This window comes from Nothoprocta perdicaria, unplaced genomic scaffold (assembly GCF_003342845.1).
Source record: "Nothoprocta perdicaria isolate Ctin4 unplaced genomic scaffold, notPer1 scaffold_210, whole genome shotgun sequence".
Lineage (NCBI taxonomy): Eukaryota > Metazoa > Chordata > Aves > Tinamiformes > Tinamidae > Nothoprocta > Nothoprocta perdicaria.
This window is the reverse complement of record NW_020455317.1, coordinates 692,486-714,526: the sequence shown is the minus strand read 5'-3', so window position 1 is coordinate 714,526 and position 22,041 is coordinate 692,486. Positions and strand designations below refer to the sequence as shown.

Genomic DNA, 22,041 nt, shown 5'->3' with positions numbered 1-22,041 from the left:
CCATATAGTGTCTCTTCCTTTCAGATATAATGGAGTAATAGAGTGTTAAACAATTGAAGTATCTTAAAGTTATTTACTCAGTCCCTCAGTTCTTTTGTCATTTTTATCAGGATCAAGTGCTTGAAAGTCTCACTTTTCAGGTGGTTTATCTTAAAGTTGCTTCATTCATTTTGCAAAAGTGTCCTGTATTGCATCTGGATTTAAATCTTTGTCTATTTTGATTCCTAAATCAAGAATGATGACTTTTCCCTCTAATTACTTTGATTCCTAGTGGATCACAGACAGTGGAAGAATACGGGCAGAAACATATCCAGATAGCAGCTGTCTGGTTATTGATACAGCAGAAAGGGAAGATTCAGGTCCTTTCAGAATAACATTGAAGAATGAGGCTGGAGAGGACACAGCTCTAATCAACATCAAAGTGGTTGGTAAGTCATGTGGGACAGTGCACTGAGGGGATGTCTTTCATCACAGCTGTTTTCAATGAATGTTCTGTAAAAGATATGCTTTTTTCTATACTCAAACTAGGGCCAAATTCCTTTTCCTACAGCTGAAGGGTCTCTTCTGTATCCTCCCTAGATACATAACTGTTGTAGGCTCTTACAAACCTTCCAGTTCCATGGTTTTCCCCATTTTCAGATGTGGGATTGAGATGCAAAAGATTGTAAGACCCAGAACTACTGTTGGACACTTAGACTGGGATTTAAGCAGGAGTTCATTACCACCTTGCTGCTGCCTTATGCTGCAGGTGCCAGGATTTTGTGCTTGCCCCAAGCTGATGCTGACATTCTCCAGGTGGCTCTGGGCCATGTCTTAGCTCATACCCTTAAGCACCTCCCAAGTGTCCTGATTGTGCTCAAGAGCTTGGCAGTCATCCCTTACCTCCTCCCAGAATCTACAAAGACCTTCTTTCTCTCCCTCTCTCTCCATCAGCAACTGCAAGATCATGTCTACCAAATCAGTATCCATATGTAATAACACAAGACCTGCTTACTTTAAAAAACAAATTTTCAGCTGCTGCTAACAATTCCACTGCACAGAATCTTATTGGTCAAAGGACATATTCTAGATGGGCAAATCAAAGTTCAATTTCTTTCTCACTCTGAAGGGCTACCTGCCCTGAAATTGCCCTAAATATTCAGCTAAAGAGCTCAGCAGTCTTATCACTGAAAACAACAGCTATGCAAAGAAGAATTTGAAATGCACTGAAAGAGACAGTATGAAGCAGGAGAATCATCTGCAGCCTAAGCTCTCTGTTTTAGGGAACTAGGCACAATGAGTTCTGTGTAGAAGGRGGAGTTTTCTGCATTATTAAGATGSTTATTCCAGAAAATAGTAATTAGTAATATAAAGATTGTGACCTTTTCCTCTTGTTTCTCCACTAGTTAGCCTATATTGTTCCTTGTTCAGCCTTTGCATGATCTATTCTAGCATATGTAATGCCCTTTATGCATTACAGAGAAAGCCTCCACTGTTTTAGGATCACAGGCTTTTGATGGGAGCTATATATATATGTTGGTAAAATGATGGATATGACACCAAAAAAACTTTTAATACCCATGGCTCTGTGTAAAATTGTGCCTTAGTTATTCACAAAATGCAACAGTGGAAGGACCACCAAAGCACATCTCAAATCTTAGACCCTGAACTGTATGCTGGAAAATCTTTTGTGCCTAGGAATAACTTGGTACAAAAAAGTTATGTTCACAGCGGCCATGCCTTTAACTTACTAACCTCAATATAGTAGCTTACATTTTAGCGAAAAGTTTTTCCTCCCTGATATTCCTTCTTGTCTACGTACTTGGCATCCAGTCATTCATATTCACTCTTTCTTGTCATCATAAGGGTATTTTTGTGCCTGATCCTACATTTTATATTCCGAAGTAGCCTGTTGCAGTTAAAATTTATTCATATTTCTTTCATTATTGACATTTTTATTTCAGCTTAGCRAAAAAAATTAGAAAGACTCACTCTTTTTGTATTTCTTTTATTGACAATAGATGTCCCTGATCCTCCTCAGGCACCAAATGTTACTGAGGTGGGTGAAGACTGGTGTGTTATGACCTGGGAACCTCCAGCAAATGATGGCGGATCACCTATCTTAGGTAGATGATTTTTTTTTCTTTTTTTTTGAGGTGATACTCTATCTAATACAGAAAAAAAAGAAACAAGCTCAAAATAATGGAACCTATGCTATCAAAATTTGGCTCTGGGGAATTCCAGTCTGAGTAGTCCATTGTAAGTGTTATTTCTGATCACAGATATTATCAGCTATCTTTTTTTTGATGCTTTGAGATTTGTAATTTTGCATGTTGCTGCAGTATCATTCTCGCCAAGGGATGGAGTTTGAAAGATAATCTGTGTGTTATTATAATACCAAATTTTGGCCAGTCACTCATTTTGAATTTTAGCAGGGTTTTGGGAAACAATGTACTGAGCTGATAAATATATTCCTATACACTAAACAAAGAGTAAAGTCAGCGTGGCTAAGTATCTGGTAGAATCAGGCCCTTTTTCATTCTGATCTAAACACAGCAGTTTTGTAAGTCAAGTCTGACAAAGGTTTTTTTTTTTTTTTTTTTTTTTTTTTTTTTTTTTTGGTTTGTTTTGGTCAATAGGATATTTCATTGAAAGGAAAAAGAAACAAAGCTCTAGGTGGATGAGGCTGAATTTTGAGCTATGTAAAGAAACGACTTTTGAGCCAAAGAAGATGATTGAAGGTGTTGCTTACGAGGTCCGCGTATTTGCTGTTAATGCAATAGGAATTTCCAAACCAAGTATGCCTTCAAAGTCCTTTGTTCCTTTAGGTAAGTAAATAGGAATACAGAGTAGCCATGCATTCAGAAAATTCTTTTTGATATATTATTCCATCTTTTAGATTTAATAACTGTAGTTCTTAAAATTGTAATATCCTGGACCTGAACTTAGGAGGTGCTTATCAATTACTTATCTATCTCTGAAGARTTTTCATGCTGCATGTTACAAAAATGAGACATTTTTCAAGTTTCATTACTTATGCATTTTTGTTACATAGTGCCAYGCAAAAATAGAGCACATATTCACAAATAATACATACATTTCTATTCAAATAAGCAAGCATACAATTTATTATAAATATATAAAATGTGTCAAAATTAAGTGAATTTATCTGTTATTGCATAAGTCATATGATAAGATATATCTGAATAACACCTAATTTTAATCTATGCTTCAATGACCCACCCCTAGTTAAAGAACCCCTGTTTTTTTGGGACTGTTTTTGAGAGATGCAGGGAGGGTCATTTTTGTTTTTCCAGAAAGGGATCACATATTTTTACAGCATCTACAGCATCCTTTTTTTTTTTTTTTTTTTTTTTTTAAGATATTCTAAACCAGGCTGGGCCATTTTAAAATCTTTTTACATGCCCTGTTATTATTTGTGCTTTAAATTAATTTAACAACTGAGGTGTAGGGTTGGCCTAATGACAACAATGAACTGAGGTTCTTGTTGGCCTAATGACAGAGTAATCTGAAGAGTTTCCCATATGAAGAAACAGATTTTTCAAACTCCTGTGACAAGGACAGGTCCCTGTAAAGAAATGGTGCCTTCCTCTATAGGGTGATAAAAGCTTCTGCCATGCTCAGCGTGCCCCCATGATACAGAAAGGAGGAGCAGAAAGGAGAAGACTTTACCACTAGAGTGTGTTCTCCTCTTGTGAGAAAATATAYGTGGTTGTAGAGTACAGAAGGCAGATCTTTTCTGCTATAGCTTTCACTGCTCTTCACCCTTCCCCAGCAGCAAGAGCCTGGCTCTCTGGGTTAGGCTGTTGACAAGTACTGAGTGAAGTACCTCTAATACACCATAAATGCAAAATAATAGTGCAGTTTTCTACCTTGTTCTCCCCATCTGCTTGTTTCAGCTGTTACCAGTCCACCAACTCTCCTGGCAGTCGATGGAGTGACTGATACCTCCGTTACAATGAAATGGAGGCCCCCGGACCACATCGGAGCAGCAGGTTTAGATGGCTATGTTATAGAATACTGCTTTGAAGGAAGTAAGTGACGGTAACTGTGCTCTATTACTAGTAGAGAAAATAGGTGAGACTTCCTCCATTTTTTTTTTCCTATGGATGTCAGGTGCTTTAAGGCTAAAATTCAGTAGTCAAAAACCTCAAACTTAAGGATTTTGTTCAGTCATTCATTTAGTTTGCCCTCCAGATCCCTCCTGTTACTGTAATTTGACCTCTCTTACATTTGGTTTGAATTCTAAAGAAAAGAAAATCTATTGTAGTGTTTTTGTAGTGTACCAAGTACTGCGTTCTTCATTTTCCTGTTTAGCAAAAGTTGGGTGCACTAAAGAGGGTAAATCAATGGCTAGATAATAGATGGATGAATGGATAGATGGGTAGATGAATAGAAGGGAAATATCAAATGATACAAATTATGTGCAGGCTGGCTCTTTTTTTAGAGTCAGGAGGTCCTTTTGTGTGGTAATGCCTAGTTTGTCCTATTACTAACTGTCCGCTTCAAATGACAGTTCACAATACAGAGGTCCAACAGCCTCCCCAGTAGATGGCTGTAGACATCTTCTAGGCAAGCAAACTCATGTCTGGATATTGGATTTCAGGGGAGTTATGTTCAGGATATTTACATCCATCTCAGACATAAAACTATATGAGATTAAAAAAAGCTTAAAGATACAAGTGACAGAATAAACTCACCAGAGAAAACATTAAGTCATAGAAAACATATACTGTACAACCAGGAGGTTTGGTGATCAAACAGCAGAAACTCAGTATTTCCTAACAGATTTTCTTCTGACTTGGCATCAAATGAAGTCTGTTTTCAAAAAATAATATCTAACAGCACTTGGGTAAGTATGAAATACAATGATGTGGCATATCCACTATCCAGCCACTATGGCCAAATGCTGATCGGAAGGATTGTAGAAGCACTGTTTGGAAGAAGGGAGCATACTTTTGTTCAGCTCAAGCAGCTGCTGATCTTAACACTGTTGTTAATCTAAGTGATTAACACTCAGTGCTAATCTAAGTAATGTAAGTGATGCGTTGGGTATATTTTACATCAGGGCATTTATTTCATTTAAAGCTTTTTACAAATGTGGTTCACAGTCTGGAGACAAGAAGTAGAGGACAGAACTGTGGTCAGATATCACAGGAGCAATGTACCCTCATCTCTTACTTGGGTGAGTGGAGCCTGAGTTCCCTCTTGGATGAGAGGGAGAGAAGAAGAACCACCACCTTTTCTCAGGAGCAATCAGCATCTTGTAGTTGAATATCTGTAAAGAACAGGAACAGTCTGCAAGAAGCTCAGAGGTCTGGAGAAGATTACCTGAAGGCAGATACAGCAGAAATGGTAGGAAGGGTTTTCCTTGTATGCCGGGAGGAAGCACTGGGAACATCTCAGGAAGAGAAAGCATGCTGTTTCAGATTAATATGCAGCAACTGTAGGTGACATATATTTTTTCTATTTCCACTGTGTAGATATGTACTAGCTACAGAGGTGACTGACAATATGAGAACTGCATATTATGTTGTTGGCAGTTAGTAGGATGGTTGGGATTTTCTTTTGGAAAAAAGAATTTCCACATTACAGTCACAAATCCATTGACATTAGGCTATGTGATTCCCTGCCAAATAAGGCAATAAGAAGGGAAATATATTTAGGCTAACAGAAACTATATTACTCAAAGAAATTTTCCAAAACTTCCTTTTAAGTTCTATCAGTCAAAAAATCATTGTATACCTATTGAATGGAACAAATTCTTTACTTTTTTTTTCCAGATAGGTTTAAAACATATGAAGATACAACAAAATGGCAGCCAGGCCTGTCATTTTATTGTTACCCACCTCGGTTAAAATACAATGGATACAGTGTATTTTACATAGCTTTTTGAGTGTTTATGTATATCTATATATGCCTCTCATATATGCATATACATCTATATATACACAATAAACATTAGTTATGTATATATGTTATGAAAATGTTTAGGAAGAAACAAGTTGAAAATATCAATTAAAAAATGTAACTTACTGTAGATCTTTATGCTCAGTTCTGTTTTTTTCTTTCTTCCAATATCTCAGTCCTCCTCACTTTTTCTAGTGCCTGCTTTGCCTCAGACTAATTTTTTTATGTTTAATAATTCTTTTTTTTTTCAATTCCTAGGTAATTTTAATGATTATCTATGTTCATTCTGCTTCTCTTTTCTTTATAGTTCTGTGCCTATAAACCCATTTGTCTTTACTGTTCTTTCGTTTTCATCACTGAGGTTGTTTTGGAGAGGGTTTTTGAGTCTTCTCTGTCATATCAATCCTTAGGAAAAATCACAAGCTGGATATGGCATTTAGAGGATGTCATTAGAAGATATTGTAACTTAGAAGAGTCATGTTTGAGGAATATTGGTTTTCTTCCTCAAAAAATTTTATTCTGAATCTCATAACATGATCTCCACAAAGGACCCTTGGACTTCCTTAGATACAGTAATATCCCTAAGAGCTCTATGGGTATGTTGCAAAACTGGGGTTTCATCATGAGTATCTAAAAATGACATTGCATAGGCATGACTAGCATCAGAAATGTGAATATATTCCCCTTCCCAGGGCCTGTTCAGAACATCCAGCTTGAGTCTCTTGCTGCAGTGGTGATTCAGATTAGTGCAAACCTTGCTGACACTGGAAAAGTAGTAGTAAATTAATAATTCTTTGTAATGTACACTTCTGACTGGTTCTTGTGTGGCATTTCAAGGGAAATCTGATGCACTCTGGTTTTTCCTATGAGATTATTTGCCATTCTACCTGCAGAGGATCTGATTTCATAGCTAGTAAAGGGGCAATTTAGAGAGTGTTTTGGGTTTTTCTGTTTTTTTTTTTTTTTTTTTTTTGGTCTGAGATCCTTGATAGTATCCATAAACTATCCATAAAGTATCCATAAAATATGGATAGTATTTTTACTATCCTGAAAATTGCCAAATCCAGGATTCCAAGGAATCCAGGGCAGTGATAACCTTGGCCAAGAGATAAAGCCTTTGTGATTACATCATGTCTACTCTTATTCATGGTTTCTGTCTTAATTTTCATTCTCTGATCTCTTTAGCTATATATGTATTCTATTCCTCTGTCTCCTTGGCTATTTTTCAAGCCTTCTCTTTTTCTGTCTCTCTTGCTCAAAATTCTTCTGAGTTTCTTCTTCCTTTACAATGTTTTGTTCTCCCCTTACAGTTTCTCTTATCATCATTTTTGCGTCATTCCTCTGTCTTCCAAATGCTCCTTTTGTTCATCTTTCCAGGACTATCATTGTTCAGACAAAACAAAACCAAACCATCTTCACCCGCTTTCTCTTTCCTGTCTCTTTGATCTAGATGCCCCCTTCCTGCCTCTTTCTTTCCTGCAAACTCTCTAAATACAGGTCTTCTAAATCTTTAAAGCCTAGCAGTGATCTTTGCAGTCTTACTAACAGGAAATGCTAACTCCTGACAAAATGCTCCATCTGTGTGAAAGTGGGTGTCTCTGATTAATCTTAATGATGGATTCTCACAAGGTTTATCGACAGATCTGGTTGATGAAATGGTGGAACCACCTTATAACAAAGCAGGTACGGTATTCAACAGAATATATAAAGCTTCCTTAAGGAAGGGGGCCTCTCTTTAAAATAGATTTCTGAGAGTATGATTGATTTCTAGGGGCACCATGTACAGAATTTACTGCAATGCATGGGAGGGGAGTGGGAAGGGATTTGACTGCAACTGGCTTGTGTTAAAAATGGAAAGCAGCAGCTTTAAAGAAAAGTTAAATCCTAAAAAATAATATGTACACTTATGAATATGTACCACAGAATGATGCACTAAGTCTCCAGACTGCTCTAGCTTTTGGATGGTGCTCTTGTCTTTTATGCCAATGTTACAATGCTATTTTTATAAGACACAGAAGGTATTGATACTTACTGACTTACTGCTATATAAAGCTAACTCCAAATGTCAAGGTGTCAGCAGTGTTAAAGTCATCTGCGCTTGGTGGATGGGATGGGAAAGAAAGTATCATTTGTAATTAGAGCTTTTCTGAATGTCCTGTTTCAGTGCCTCTATGGATTTTATGTAAGCAGTAGGATTAAAAAAAAAAATAGAGAGGGCTGTAATTATGTGAATGTTTATGATACAGCTTTCCTTTTCTAAAGGCACCAGGAGAGATGACCTGTTGGGGAACTTTGTAATTACTGTGTGCTTCTCTCATCTCTGCACTTGGAGGGTATTTTCAAGGGGCTCAGCACTGGTCTAACTGTGATATTATTGAAAAGAATTCTAAAACCCATCGCTTCCCAAGGAAGCTGTTAAAGCAATGCTGAATGCTTTTGAAAATATACTCTATGTCCCCATCTTCCTTGCTTTTGATCAACTGACTTTAAAGCCCTATGAGATTTCTCTCATGTAAAACTGAAAAGTAGCCATATTCTAAAAACATTATTTATGTAAGTATAAACATATAATTGGCTGAAATCCATTACAGTTAGAAGTGTATTTCCCTTGCATGCTTAAAGTGAATCTCTATCATGTTATACCTTAATTAAAAAACAAAATAAATGAATTCTTCAGTGTATTTTCAGTTTGGTTTTGGTAATATTCATAATTCCCTGTTCCTTTGCTTCTCCCTCTCATCTTCTTTTCCCTAAACTAGCGGATGAATGGATTGTGGCTAACCCAGAACTGACAGACAAAACGAAGTTTACTATCAATGGCCTGCCGACTGGCTCAAAAATCCTCGTGAGAGTGAAAGCTGTGAATGCTGCTGGTGAAAGTGAGCCGAGGTACCACCCACAGCCCATTTTAGTCAAGGAAGTGATAGGTAAGAGCCTCCCACGCAAAAATATTCTGCTTCCATGCTTAGGTATGATATGCCCATGCGAAGATATTTTGCAGTGCCTAGAAATCTTTTTATTTCTTTCATTTCTGTGACTTCACTTCTCAAGTGAAGTTGGAGATCTTTCATCACTGCTCAGGTTTTGAAAAAGTTTTATTGCCGCAGAACTAGAACTTGATTTTGCCTTTGTTAAACAGAGCTAAGATTTTCACTCCTTCTTAACACCCTAACATTTGGGATTACAAACACTGACAAGGTACTGAATGTAACATTGTGGAACTCAGGAATACTTAAGATACGTCATTCACTAGTAATTTCTAGGAACTGTAGACCACACATTTTGATGCTATCAATGATCAGCACCAGTATTGCCCCCACTTATAAAAGAAGATAAATGTAAAATATGAGCTTTATTTTTTCCTTTCTTTTAGAACCTCCAAAGATCCGTCTACCAAGACACTTAAAACAAACCTACACTCGAAGAGTTGGAGAAACTGTGAATCTCGTTATTCCTTTCCAGGTAAGAGCTAAAAACACAGAAAAATGCAAGGTCAATAACCTCTGCAAGGTTAATAAAAACTTTTAGAAAGTTTGTTCATCAATACACAAGATACACTGCTTCTAAGAAGTTAAAACAGTATTTGTGGTTATTTTCTAAGCTAAGACGCTCAAAAAACGGGTAAGGTTACTCTATTTGGACAGCACGTGTTTATTGCTTGTCTCCAAAGAGGCACAAATCACATGGGAATGATAGTGGCATTCAATCTTGTCTTATTTAAATAGCTAAATTGGGCACTTCCCTACCCAAATAAAAGGCATCTCTCTGTGCCGTTTTAGCCTGAATTTGCAAATATTTTTCAGCTTGCTTCTTAAAAAATACTGGTGTAGGTGAATTAATGGAATTGCCTCTTAAAAGCTGCATGACTTTCAAAGATGTCACACTGTTTATTTCAGGATGGTTTTGATTTCCCCTTTAAGACTAATACCAATATCACTCCCAGAATCATTTATCAATTGTTTTCTGACTTCTTACAGGGAAAACCAAGGGCAAAAGTATCATGGAAGAAAAACGGTGCTCCAGTAGACAAGAACCAAATCAACATCCGCAACACTGAAAATGACACTATCATCTTTATCCGAAAGGCAGAAAGGAGCCATTCTGGACAATATAACATGAAAGTGAAAGTAGAGAACCTGGAGGACAAAGCTACGATAGATATTCAAATTGTGGGTATGTTCTGAATAACTGAAATAAATGTATGCCAGAGAAGCCTACTGTAGTCAAGGGAATACAGACGTATGCCAGGGAGAGCATCTTTCCCTACAGTGATTACTCTCCACATCAGATTATCTGACTAAAGATTTGTGGTTTCTAAATAAACCTCCCTAGACAATGGCAGGCGCTCATCAGAAAATGCCAGTACTCCTTCAGCACTTCATTGTTTTGCTCTTCATGTTCTTGCTTATCCAGGATGGATGCTTTTTCCTGTTGATTGGTAGCAATGGCCAGAAGTAGTAGTAAGTTTCTCCCCAGTGTAATGTGGAAAGACCCTACATGTTAAAAGAATGTGAAAGAAGGAAAGAAAGACAAGAAAGCACATTTACTTTTCTATCAATCTATTTTTTCCCACAATGTGGAAAACTGATACACTGGCTTTAAAATGATTGACTGTTTCTATTTTAAGAACATATTTTCAGTTGCTTAAAATTTTCCCCAAATCACATCCTTATTCAGTTAAATATCATATCCTAGTTCATACCCACAAAGTGGTCAAGTTATATTTTTCATAGTTTTTACATTCCTTAATTTTATTCTCTTTTATTTTGCTGCTTGGCAGTCATTTGACATTGGATTTGTCGTGTGTCTGTCAATGCAAACACAATGAAAACTGCCATGTCAGCTGCCATGTTTTCATTACAGACCGACCAGGCCCACCAGAGGTGGTCATGATTGAGGATGTCTGGGGAGAAAACGTAAATTTATCATGGAAGCCACCAAAAGATGATGGCAATGCTGCCATTACTGGATACACTATTCAAAAAGCAGACAAGAAGAGTATGGTAAGTAATAAGCAGATTTTTAAAAGGCTGATGTAATTATGGACTTCTTCCTTTTAATTACGGAAATCCTTACTTGCTTAAGGGAGTGTAGATGGACAAATCATTGATTGGTCAATGTTTGGAAAATGTTTGGAAAATTTTAAAATCTCCTGCTAATTGTATCTGAAATTTAGAAATGGAAATGTTTTCAGATGATGTGAAAAGAAGAGGAGTAACAGGGAAGGACACGTGTGCTTGAGGAAAGGAATTATGCCTTTTTCCTTCTTCTCAATATGGAGAATTAAAATTGGGAATAAAAAAAATGAAGGCAGCAGGTTGCTACTAGAATCCAAATGAAGTGCTATTGCTTTTAGCAACGTTGCTGGGTATGGGGATGATACATATGTAATTTACAAAATGCTCTGAGATAATCAGGTCAAATCCACACTAATTGGTTCAGAGAGGGGCCAAGAGATTGCCTGTTCCTGTCTTCTAATTGCTTTGATCACAGAGTAATATGCACTGCCTGAATTTCCAGAGTTGCTTATACCAAGCCCATAGTACCTTGTATTTGCAAACCGTTTCTCAAATTGTGATCATGTAAGATTTGTTAATACTCCTCTCTACTAGCGTCCTTCCAGGAAAAAAAAAAAAAAAAATATCTGGATGGCTTTTATACTGTTCTCCAATTGAGCTGTCTGTTATTGTTGCAGGCTGAGCTCTAAACCCACCTCCCCATCCCAGCCTTTGGATTTGGCTTTCAGTCTGGAGGAATCACCTGGATAAAGTTACATTTCTCATAAACACTCAGCTTGTGGAAGAGGAGGCAGATTAGTGCACTGGCCTTCTGTAGTACACATTACTGTAAAGGGGTTTATCTGCAGCAATGCCCTCTGCCAAGAGAGCGGAGTGGGAATGAGGGGGCCGGCCTGCCTTGCACAATGCAACCTTTATAATTTCGGATGTGCAGGGAAGATCTCTCCCACCTAACAGAGTGTGACAGCTCAGCAGGGTTCACTTTCTGTTCAGCCTGCAGTGCTCAGCTGCGAGCTATGTGTGATGCTATCACCCAGCTCAGAGGCAACAATTAATTACTGTTAGATTCACTACGCTGGGAATCGTTAACATACCCACAGATAAATCTCTTAGTCGCCAGGCTTGATGATCCTTCCAGGCATTACCGGACGGGCTCTGCGGTGCCGTGCAGGAGAGGAGGCTCAGTCTGTGTGTGTGTGTGTGTTTCAGGAGTGGTTCACCGTCATCGAGCACTACCACCGCACCAGCGCCACCATCAACGAGCTCGTCATAGGAAACGAGTACTACTTCCGTATCTTCRCGGAGAACATGTGCGGCCTCAGTGAGGATGCCACGATGACCAAAGAGAGCGCTCTGATCGCAAAGGATGGTTAGTGAACTAGTGATTCCTTATCCATCGGGAAGGGGTTGGTTTGGAGTAAGGAAGGTGATGAGAACTAAAGGCCATGTCTATAAGCATTCACGCCTATCCCAAAGATCAGGTGCAATGAACAGCTAGTGAGTCATTGTATTATTCTTGGTAGGACATTTCAAATTAGGACTCTACATTTTTAGCTTGTCCAGTTGGTCCATAATTTCTTTTCATGAGTGGGACACTTTTCTCATGTCCCAACACTTTCTGTGATCTTGGATCTCATACTCCTGTCACCAATAGCTGATCTAAGTGGGCAAGAGCTGAAGGAGGCGTTAAAAAGCTGTCTGTTAAAAGCAGTAGGTTACTGCCTCCCAGTGGAGACCCAGTATCAGCTGTGCAAGTGCTTCCAGCCCATTCCAGGGCAGGATCCAAGACAAAAGCTTCCACAATTTGGAGGACAGACAACATATATAAATCATTCAGACCGGGATCTCCTTTCCCAGAGCAGAAAATGGAGTAGTCCTGGGAACAACAAATAAAGAAAAGTTTCCAGACTCCCTGATATGTGATGGGGAGTCAGGCAACCCTAAAATTAAATTCTCAAGGTTTTGGGGCTTCTAGCACCGGAATGTTGGAGTTTAAGGGACTTTCTGGGTCCAGTCTCCACAGTGGGCAAAAAGGTAGCCCTAAGCTATCTAGTATGGAAACATTTAACATTGCAAGAATGTCCTTGACTCAAAGTCTTGGGAAAAAAAAACATTCCCACACAACCCACTAGATAAGCTGTCGCACAATTGGAAATAATCCCTCTTTCATCAAACATGCTTTGAAATCACAACAGTCTGACAAATTAGTACTTTGCACTAGCAAGTTGCTTCAGATAAAAACTCCTGCCTAGTTCTACATGCAAACATTGTGGACTATGAAGACAATCAGCCTAAGTTCAGGGGCACAGATGGCAATTCCAGTGTATATTGGTCTTAGACGGCTCTTCTTTTCATCATCATGATCAAAATGTGATGAGTCCACATTAAAAGCTGCAGAACAGGAGGTACTAGTACCAGAACCCATTTTTACTAATTAAAAAAAAAAAAAGAGAGAGAAATCAAAAACTATTAGAAAAGGGCTCATGAGCAGAATACGGGCTATAGAAGTTGCTCTTCATCACTTATTTCTCCTGTCATGCTAGCAAGTATTAGGCCTAAGTTTGCATTGGGATCAATATGGGAGCTTGGATCAGGTTTCAGTGAAGCACAAAACTTTCAGGCTACCTGTACACAAGAACTGCACAAATGCAATTACCACTCATGTTGGTACATAAAGCAGTGCAGATCAGAACAGGTTCAGGCTCTTTGTACCTTTATAAGATGCTGAAATATTCAGCTACATTATACCACGTCTTTAAAATGTTGCATTTTCATTTCATAGGCAAAGTCTACAAATACCCAGTTTACGATGATTTTGATTTCAGCGAGCGACCCATGTTTACGCAGCCCTTAGTGAACACGTTTGCCGTAGCCGGCTACAATGCTACTTTGAATTGCAGCGTCCGGGGCAATCCCAAGGTATGGCACTTCTCTTCACAGAATCAATTGCACCACAAGAGAATTTAATCTGACAATAAAAATTGTAATGCTGTTTTAATCATTCATCCCATTCATAAGCCAGGCTGAAGGAGAAAGCATGGCAAAGGCTCTAAAGAACACAGGGCAGGAGTTGAACAAGTTCCTCAAGCAATCTTCCTAGCTCTGCTCTACTGCACAACCCATCTCCTTCTGCCCCTACTTTACCTAATTCTGGTATAGGGATTGTAAGAGTTATTAATCTACAGATAACCTAGTGAAAGGACAGGACCTCAGCAAATGACTGGGCTATACTGGGCCCAGCTATATGGCTATATGTCAGAAAAGATGGTTGCTAAAATAATCCTATAATWATTCTATAAAAATCAAATTATTGCTTAAGATAGTACATTGCAAAAACACAGGGGGACCACATAGGCTCTTAGACTGCAACAAATCTTCCAATTTCTTGTGAGTTATATCTCTGATCAATATTTTCCATTGCAAAAAAAAAAGAAATGAATTGACTTAATAAAATGAGAACTCAGAGGTTTTCCTTTAAGAACATGTTCATTGTTTATCAGGCACCTTCCCCGTTTCTGACAATTCTGTGTGCAAATTACTTTAAAAACACACTTTTCCTGATTAACTTGGAGGATTATTCAACTTTAAGAGAATATCACAAAAAGATCAAAAATATTTGAGGTCACAGCTCTGTGCGTGTGTTTTTGATTTTGTTCCTACCGCAGCCCAAAATAACCTGGATGAAAAACAAAGTGATTATAATGAATGACCCAAGATACCGAATGTTCAGTAACCAAGGTGTCTGCACCTTGGAGATCCGCAAGCCCAGTCCATATGATGGAGGCACTTACACCTGCCGAGCAGTCAATGAGCTTGGAGAGGCAGAAGTTGACTGCAAACTGGAAGTAAAAGGTAAGGACTCAAATCATTGCAAATGCTTTGTTTTCCTGAACGCCACCGAAGTTGGAGTCGAAAGTATGAAAGTCAAATGCAAAGGAAGATTAAAAAAAAACACCTCTAAAAACTTTCCCAGATGAAAATAATAATATGACTAGGATAAAATAAAATATACTGGTAGCTTTGTTATCTCTTTGAGGGCAAGCATGCTGTACTCTTCCCACCTCCCAATCCAAGCATTCATTGTTTGTACAGGCCTTTTTACAAATGAGACAATGATAGGCTATAACCCCTGAAGCTATACCWCTTAAATCCAGTGATACATATATRTATACATATATATAKAGAGATATAGATATACACATCACAAGTTCTAGTAAAACTCATTCATAGGGAACATGTCRTTGATACATTTAAAAAAAAAATCTTGGATGGGAGACACATCTCAGGAGATGTAAATGGAAGAAGGGGAGAGGAAGAGAACAGAAAGATTAGTTCAAGGTATATTTTGTCTGCTTCAAAATGGTGTATTAAATAAAACAAACACTTATCTCCAAGGAAATCCTCTTAATGCAGTTTTTTAGCAAAACCACATGAAGAAAAAAAGAGAGTACTTTTCCCAGACACAAGCTGTTGACAGAGTTGCTCTACTCTGTTCGCAGAGCCAAAAGCTGGTTGATAGAGTTGCTGTATTGGCTTTATTAACAAMGTGCTCAAAATTAAGAATTATGCAAATATAGGAAAAGAGGGAGAAGTTAAACATTTCAGCTGAAATCTTTATTTTCATTAATATTTTCATTTTATGAATTCCAAGTAGTTTAGCATTGGCTAGGATGTCATGAATGGCAATGTTGTGTGTTTAATATTCTTGTGAATTGTGTTCTCTTTGTTTTGGATTATGACTTGCATTTTCTGCTATTACTGATGTATTTTTCCTCACAGCTCAAATCTGCTAGCAAGGAAACACTGCAATACAAGGTCTAGAAAGTTGTGCACATAGCTTATGAAATATGTGTAATATCATGTTGCTTAATTGGCATCATTTGTTTTTAAGATGTGATGTTTAAATAATGACATCCTTGTCTCAAACGTATGATTTTTTTCCTTAATCTCAAACCAACTTTTTATTTCAGAGCATAACAGACAATGCCATTTCCTGAGAAGGTTGTTTCATTTGTCCTTTCTGTCAAAAGACCAAGTTTGCTATTTCATTGAATTTCCTAAATCACCAAGCGCTACAGCCCTTACCCTTACCCCACAGTGTAATCAACAGTGGAGGCTGGTCTATGCTATAGGTTCTGTGAGATGAGTTTAAGATTCAATTTCTTACAACTGGACATATTATGTACATATTATGTAGTGGTATCTGGAAAAACACTGGAAATGCTTAGATCCTTTTCCAGTCAATTATAAGTAATTTATTAAAATAAAACTTTATTGTTCTGCTCATTAAAGCAGCAGGTACTTTTGAGATGTTGAGATGAGGTACAACTTGAGAAGTTTGCTGACGTATTTATTAAACGAAGTACACAAGAAGCATCTAGGGAGAACAGCAGTAAGGACAGAGAAGAGCTAGAACAGGTTCTCTGCAGAGGTTGTAGAGCCCCTACAAGAGGTAGTGGAGCTACCAAGTACTTTTAAGGGCAGTTTRGTCAAATGCCAGACGTACAGTTTGTTAAGGTTAAATGATGCTTCCTAGGATTAAGGTTTTGGGCTGGGTGTCAAGGCCCTTCCTGGGACTCCCTGCTGCGGTGGGGAAGATTTAGCCAACACCTTAGTCTCCTTCCTAAGGAATGCTCAGACCAGCAATGCACAGGGTGCAGACACCATATAGCTGTTGCAGGGGTTGGTGCTGACAGTCTCCAAACAACTGTCATTTGATGAAATCAGGGAACAYAGCAGCTGCAGTGGCACAAACCAGGGCAGGTTCAAGGCTCGCTGTGCAGTATAAGCAAATTCAAACAACTATTGGGCCACTGGAGCAGTAAGAACAGAATTACACCTTATTTCACCCTTCTATCTGCTTATTTGCTGAACTATCATTCAAATTTCCAGCTTGTTTGTTCATATAGGAGGGCTGATCAGCTGAACTGCACATCATGTTTTCTGATTCACTGGGAAGGGACTGGAGTGTGCATTTGTGTGTATATGTGTGTGTGTTTATATGTATAGGTTAAACTAGTTCACCTTTACTCCAGCAAGGAACAATCAGGGTCTGAATCTGCAATACTGGCATCTGTTACCTTAAGTAAGACMAAGAGGATCAAGGCTATGCTGCATACCTGTTGAACCTATTGGCTGTGGTACTATTATTATAGATCTTTTAAGTTATGTTAAAAAACGCTATGCGATGCAAATGTATATATTGCAGTAAACTGAATTTCCTCAAGTTGTCTAGAATGTCTTTTATCTGTCTATTTGTGAGCTGTTGCAGATTGCAAGTTTGTCATGTGTGTATATATATATATGTACAGTCCTAGAAATGCCTAGGATCACAGAACTACTCAGAGAGCAGTCTAGGATTTCAGATTTTACATAGTGTTTGAACAACTGAGGAACTATGAATACTCAGGCCATGAATACTCTCACTGTGCTGCACTTTCCTACTCGCCTAGCCATTTGCTTACAGTATTTTAAGTATCATTTTAAATACCAGATCTAGATGTTACTGATTTAATTTAGTTAAAATTTAATTTCTGGAAAGATTTTAATGGCAACTATGAGCACAAAAACAAATGGTTCATTTTAAAATCCTTATTTTGTCCTCAAATATTGTGGGKTTTTTTTTGCATTTGCTACTGTTACTTCAGATAGAGAGAACTTTTTTCTTCTACTTTCAATTTTGCTAAGTGAACTTAAAAATGGAAGTTGCATTCTGCTCAGCCTAGCTGTATGTGCAATGGCTTTTTAAGAAATATGTGTGCTGAAAAATATCATCTTGCTATTTATAATTTATATAAGAGAATAGCTCTACCTCACAAATAACTTGAACAATGACACATACACAGAATCTCATATTCCTTACACTCATCTTAGTAAGGAAAATAAAAAATAGATATTTTTGTATTTTAAAGATTGTTGAGCTAGATCCATAAACATGGCTGTGAATCTCTTTCTATAAACGATAAGGAAAGGACTCATTAATTTAGCTAASGTCCATGAAAAGATACTGATAAAGCATTACACTTTTATTATCATGAAACAAGTGTTTTTGGAGAATGTTCAGCTGATGAGCAAAATCAAGATTAATAATCACTCTGACAGGCTGATGATAGCAAAGATGCTATATGAGTAATGTTGAAAAATAAGGTGTTGAAATGAACTGAGAAGAATTTCAAATGAGAATAAACACCACTGTAAATATTCTAATTCTGCAGTGATATATCACGGCGTAATTAACCCAGGAGAACCATGCTTCTTGGCGGGGAATAATCAGGTTTAAATAAGCATTACTCCACTGGACATTCCATTTCATTCCCTTCCTCTCTTTTCAAATAAAAATGTGTTTCCTGCATGCAAAGTGTGTATTTACTTGCTTTTTTTTTTTTAGATTAAACTAGCTAGAGGCTCATGGCATAGAATGTCTATGTCACATGAGCAAAGAAGGCCAAATTAATCAAGAATAAAGGAACTGAACTTCAGAGTTACAAAATATTTTGACATATTTCTGCTATGTCACTGKGTGTAGAACCACTTGTACATATAAAGAATTTATTTAATAACCGTAGCTATGTTTGACCAGAATACTGAAGTGTTTCAGGAGATAGATAGAAATTTGCATCTCAAAGGCTAAATGGTTTGTAAAAATTTCTGAAAGTAATTTATTGTACAGATGTATCATAATGTTTTTTGACATAAAAAGCATTCCTGATTATAGATTATATGATTAGCCTCTGATTCTTAATTAGTGCTCAAATTGTTAATCTATGCCTGCATTTACACTTCAAAAATCTAAGGATAAAATCTTGATTTATTTTTTTCTACTCTATATGCTTCTACAGGCGATTTTAAATTCAGTATCAGTGAATGTTACTGGCAGGGAATTTGTCTCTTTCTATACAAATGTCTTGCTTTTAACATTGCCTAACATTGCCCAAATCCAGTATATTGGCAGAGCAATTTTAAAATTATAGGAGATGCCCAAAAATTTGTCTCCAACATTTTATGCATTAAAATTGACTTTCCAACCTAAAATATCTTAGGCTAGATAATGTTCCTGTAGTATTTGAAGTTTTAAGGTACTTCTCCTAAGTGGCTACTTTAGTTACAAAGTCAAATGCTTTTYTATGTATATATATGTATGTATGTTCGGTAGAGTCAAATTGCCTAATGAAAGGGCTCCCATAGAGTAAAAGGCATGCTTTATGTAAATGTTGATGTGTGACAAGGTACATATTTTAGTGCATAGCTATGTAATTCATCTGTACTTGATTATTTTGCCTTAAAGAGTTTCAACATATATATATATGTTTCTGTGTTTTGTGTGTGCTTTTTTCCCCTGGTGGAAAACACCATATATATATATGTGTTAGCTTCTTTTGAAGCTACGTTTGGAAACTTTGTCAGGTACATAATTTGATTCCAGTCAATACTCTAGACTAATTACAGGAGTTACAGTTATTGAACATATTAATATAGCTTTACATATTACTGATAATTTTGAAGTGGAACTGGATCCCTACCTTTTACTCCTCATGTGCTTTTATTCCTACATATTTTACATGACTAAGGATTAAAACATCATCTTGCCATAATTGTAAACATAATTTTACTCAACATTTTCTCTCCACTTTTGTGTTTGTGATTCAATGGTTACTTCTCTTTCTCTCTTTCCCTTAGTTACACAATAAGGATTTTTGAATGTATATTGTCATCTAAGGTAAGCTTTCATATGATTCTTGCATATGAAGCTTATGTCTGTTTTCACGTCATACAAAGTTTGCCTAGTATGGCATGATTTTCATTATACTACTTAATGAAAATGTTTTTGGAATGAGATGCATGAAAGTTTTAATGCATATTAAAGCCAGCTTGATATAATAATTACTTGTTACAGTAGCACTGTTAGTAATATATGTTGTATTTTCTAATAGTGCACATGCTTCAGTGGATTTTAACACAGCATGAGTTATCTGATAATTCATTAATACGAATAAAATGCAAATAATGAAAGTGCATTCTTTACCTACAGACAGTTCTTTGCATATAGGTATATATCTCTACATAAATAAAAGGTTTATTCAACACTGAATTTCCTTTAAAAGGGAATATTTTTATCACAATTTGCACTTCATGAGTTGAAAAGAATGCTAAAAAGCATGCCTATTTTTTTTTGTCTGTATTGTGCATCCACCTAGAGCTGAGAGCAAACAGTTCTGAAACAACGACAGTGTTAAATGAGAGGCACAGTTACTTATAATCCCTAGTGACTAATAGCACTTTAACTGGATGATCCTTGTGTTAATAAAGGTTATAAATTCCTTAAATCTGTAATCAGAATAATTGCTGTATGCAAGATCAGCTCAGTTGCATTTAGCCGAAGCACTCAAAGGCAGTAGCATCTTCCTCTTCAAAAGGTACTTTTGCTTTAAAACCTTTGGTGTCCTCCGAACAAGGCTGAGAAGGTAAGTGCGGTTATTATGTGGTTTGCATCTTGCAGGATAGAATAAACACACAGACYTGTAAGAGGAACAGCAGTATGCAGCTTTCTTACCACGTATGCCACTTTTCCCCTTGAAAAAGGACAACCACTAATGTTTTTAGCAAAATATTTATCTTTTTTTCCACTGTTCATTCTGAATGCCAGCCAACTTCAGTGAAAATAACAGAAATACGCATGTATTTTCTTCTACAGAATTCCATGACATCTTTTTCAATGGCATGGAATTTCAGCTCTAATTTGGATTATTTATATTGAGTTACTAGTTGCATCGCACTAGGATCTAGTGGAGTCCCCACTGGTGTGTCAGACACTAAACATACRTATTTTGGAGGCTGGGACAGAAATTTTGCCTTGGATTGCCAACATTTTTAAAATCTCTGTAAAGATGTGTTTTGCCTCAGTTTTGACAGCAACAGCTAAAACATCAAGTACTTCCATTGGCTTTCTTCTAAGCATAGTCTGATGTTCTAGMACTGAGATTTAAAATATGTTTGCTTCATTTTTTACTCACTGGGGCAAAGCCAAAGCTCTAAAGGGCCTAAAAAGCTACGAATGTGCCTTCTGATAAAGCTCTGTAAGTGGTAACACCAACCACAAAACTGCAAGTGAAGAATTTCATTTTCACAGAGAAAGAGCTTTTACAGAGTAGGCACCTGCACATAAGGTATTTCATGTGATAGAGTTTTTATTCCAGAGTGAATTTAAAGTTGTTCTTCATTTCAAGTCTTCCCCAAGAAAAATACATATCTGTATTTCCATACTATTCTTATACATCTGTCATTCCAGTTACAAATTTCAAGCAATGGGATAAATATTTTGCTAAATACTTTTAAACTATTATAAAACCCAGCACTAGAATAATTTGAATGCCTCTGCATGCTCTCCACAACTCAACTTTACCCCTCAGTGTCAGATGTTTCCATTTTGGGCTGAATTCCACCTTCAACCACGCTCCTAAATGGAAACAGGAGGGCTACTTGCACTGAAGCTTATAGTCTATTGCATGGGAGGAGATAAAGGCCAGAAAAAGACTTGCGAGCAATCAAAGTTGTCCTGGGCAAGAGACAACTACAAGTCATCCACAGAGAGAGGAAAAAAAATGGTTATTTCTCATGCTGGCCATGTTTGAACAGGGATGTATTTTACCACATCCCAGAAGGAGGTATAGGATGGGGACTGACTAAAGCAGTCACTTAAGAGAGGGCAATAATGGTGCCAGCCGCCTGCGCCAGGGATCTTGGATCTGAACAACATCTTGTGCCTTGCTTGCAGGTGGGCTTTCGCTCTTCAGGCTGTTAATGGATGGAGTGCCTCCGCATGTCATTGAATCCTATATGCGTGAAGTGCAGCCCGACAAAACCGAGGGGAAGTGAGAGTCCGTCCACAGGGCTTCCTGCCAATGCGCTGGAAACTGGCAGCCGAATCACAGCATTTTAGTTCTTGCAATGGCAGAACAAACGTGTGGTTGGGAATTTTCTTTTTCTTTCTTTTTTTTTTTTTTTTTTTTTTTTTTGTTTTGTTCCTTATTTGTTGTTCTCTCTTTCCCTCCCTGCGCTTACCGAAAAGAAAGAATACGCATGGATTGCTTTGGGGTTGAAATGAACTGAAGACAAC

The 22,041-nt window shown here is 37.4% G+C and overlaps 1 protein-coding gene across 1 annotated transcript in view; it reads left to right on the top strand.

The window, feature by feature from the left end:
- MYBPC1 (myosin binding protein C, slow type) overlaps positions 1-21,827 on the top strand; it is a 73,406-nt gene extending 51,579 nt beyond the window's left edge. Inside the window, exons 17-28 of the mRNA XM_026038504.1 lie at positions 282-428; positions 2,001-2,105; positions 2,619-2,807; positions 3,900-4,034; positions 8,670-8,837; positions 9,284-9,372; positions 9,888-10,083; positions 10,774-10,913; positions 12,138-12,297; positions 13,711-13,847; positions 14,594-14,780; positions 21,700-21,827. Coding sequence (XP_025894289.1) covers positions 282-428; positions 2,001-2,105; positions 2,619-2,807; positions 3,900-4,034; positions 8,670-8,837; positions 9,284-9,372; positions 9,888-10,083; positions 10,774-10,913; positions 12,138-12,297; positions 13,711-13,847; positions 14,594-14,780; positions 21,700-21,800 — 1,754 coding nt within the window. The 3' untranslated portion in view covers positions 21,801-21,827. The remainder of the gene's footprint in view (positions 1-281; positions 429-2,000; positions 2,106-2,618; positions 2,808-3,899; positions 4,035-8,669; positions 8,838-9,283; positions 9,373-9,887; positions 10,084-10,773; positions 10,914-12,137; positions 12,298-13,710; positions 13,848-14,593; positions 14,781-21,699) is intronic.
- Positions 21,828-22,041: the final 214 nt, after the last annotated feature.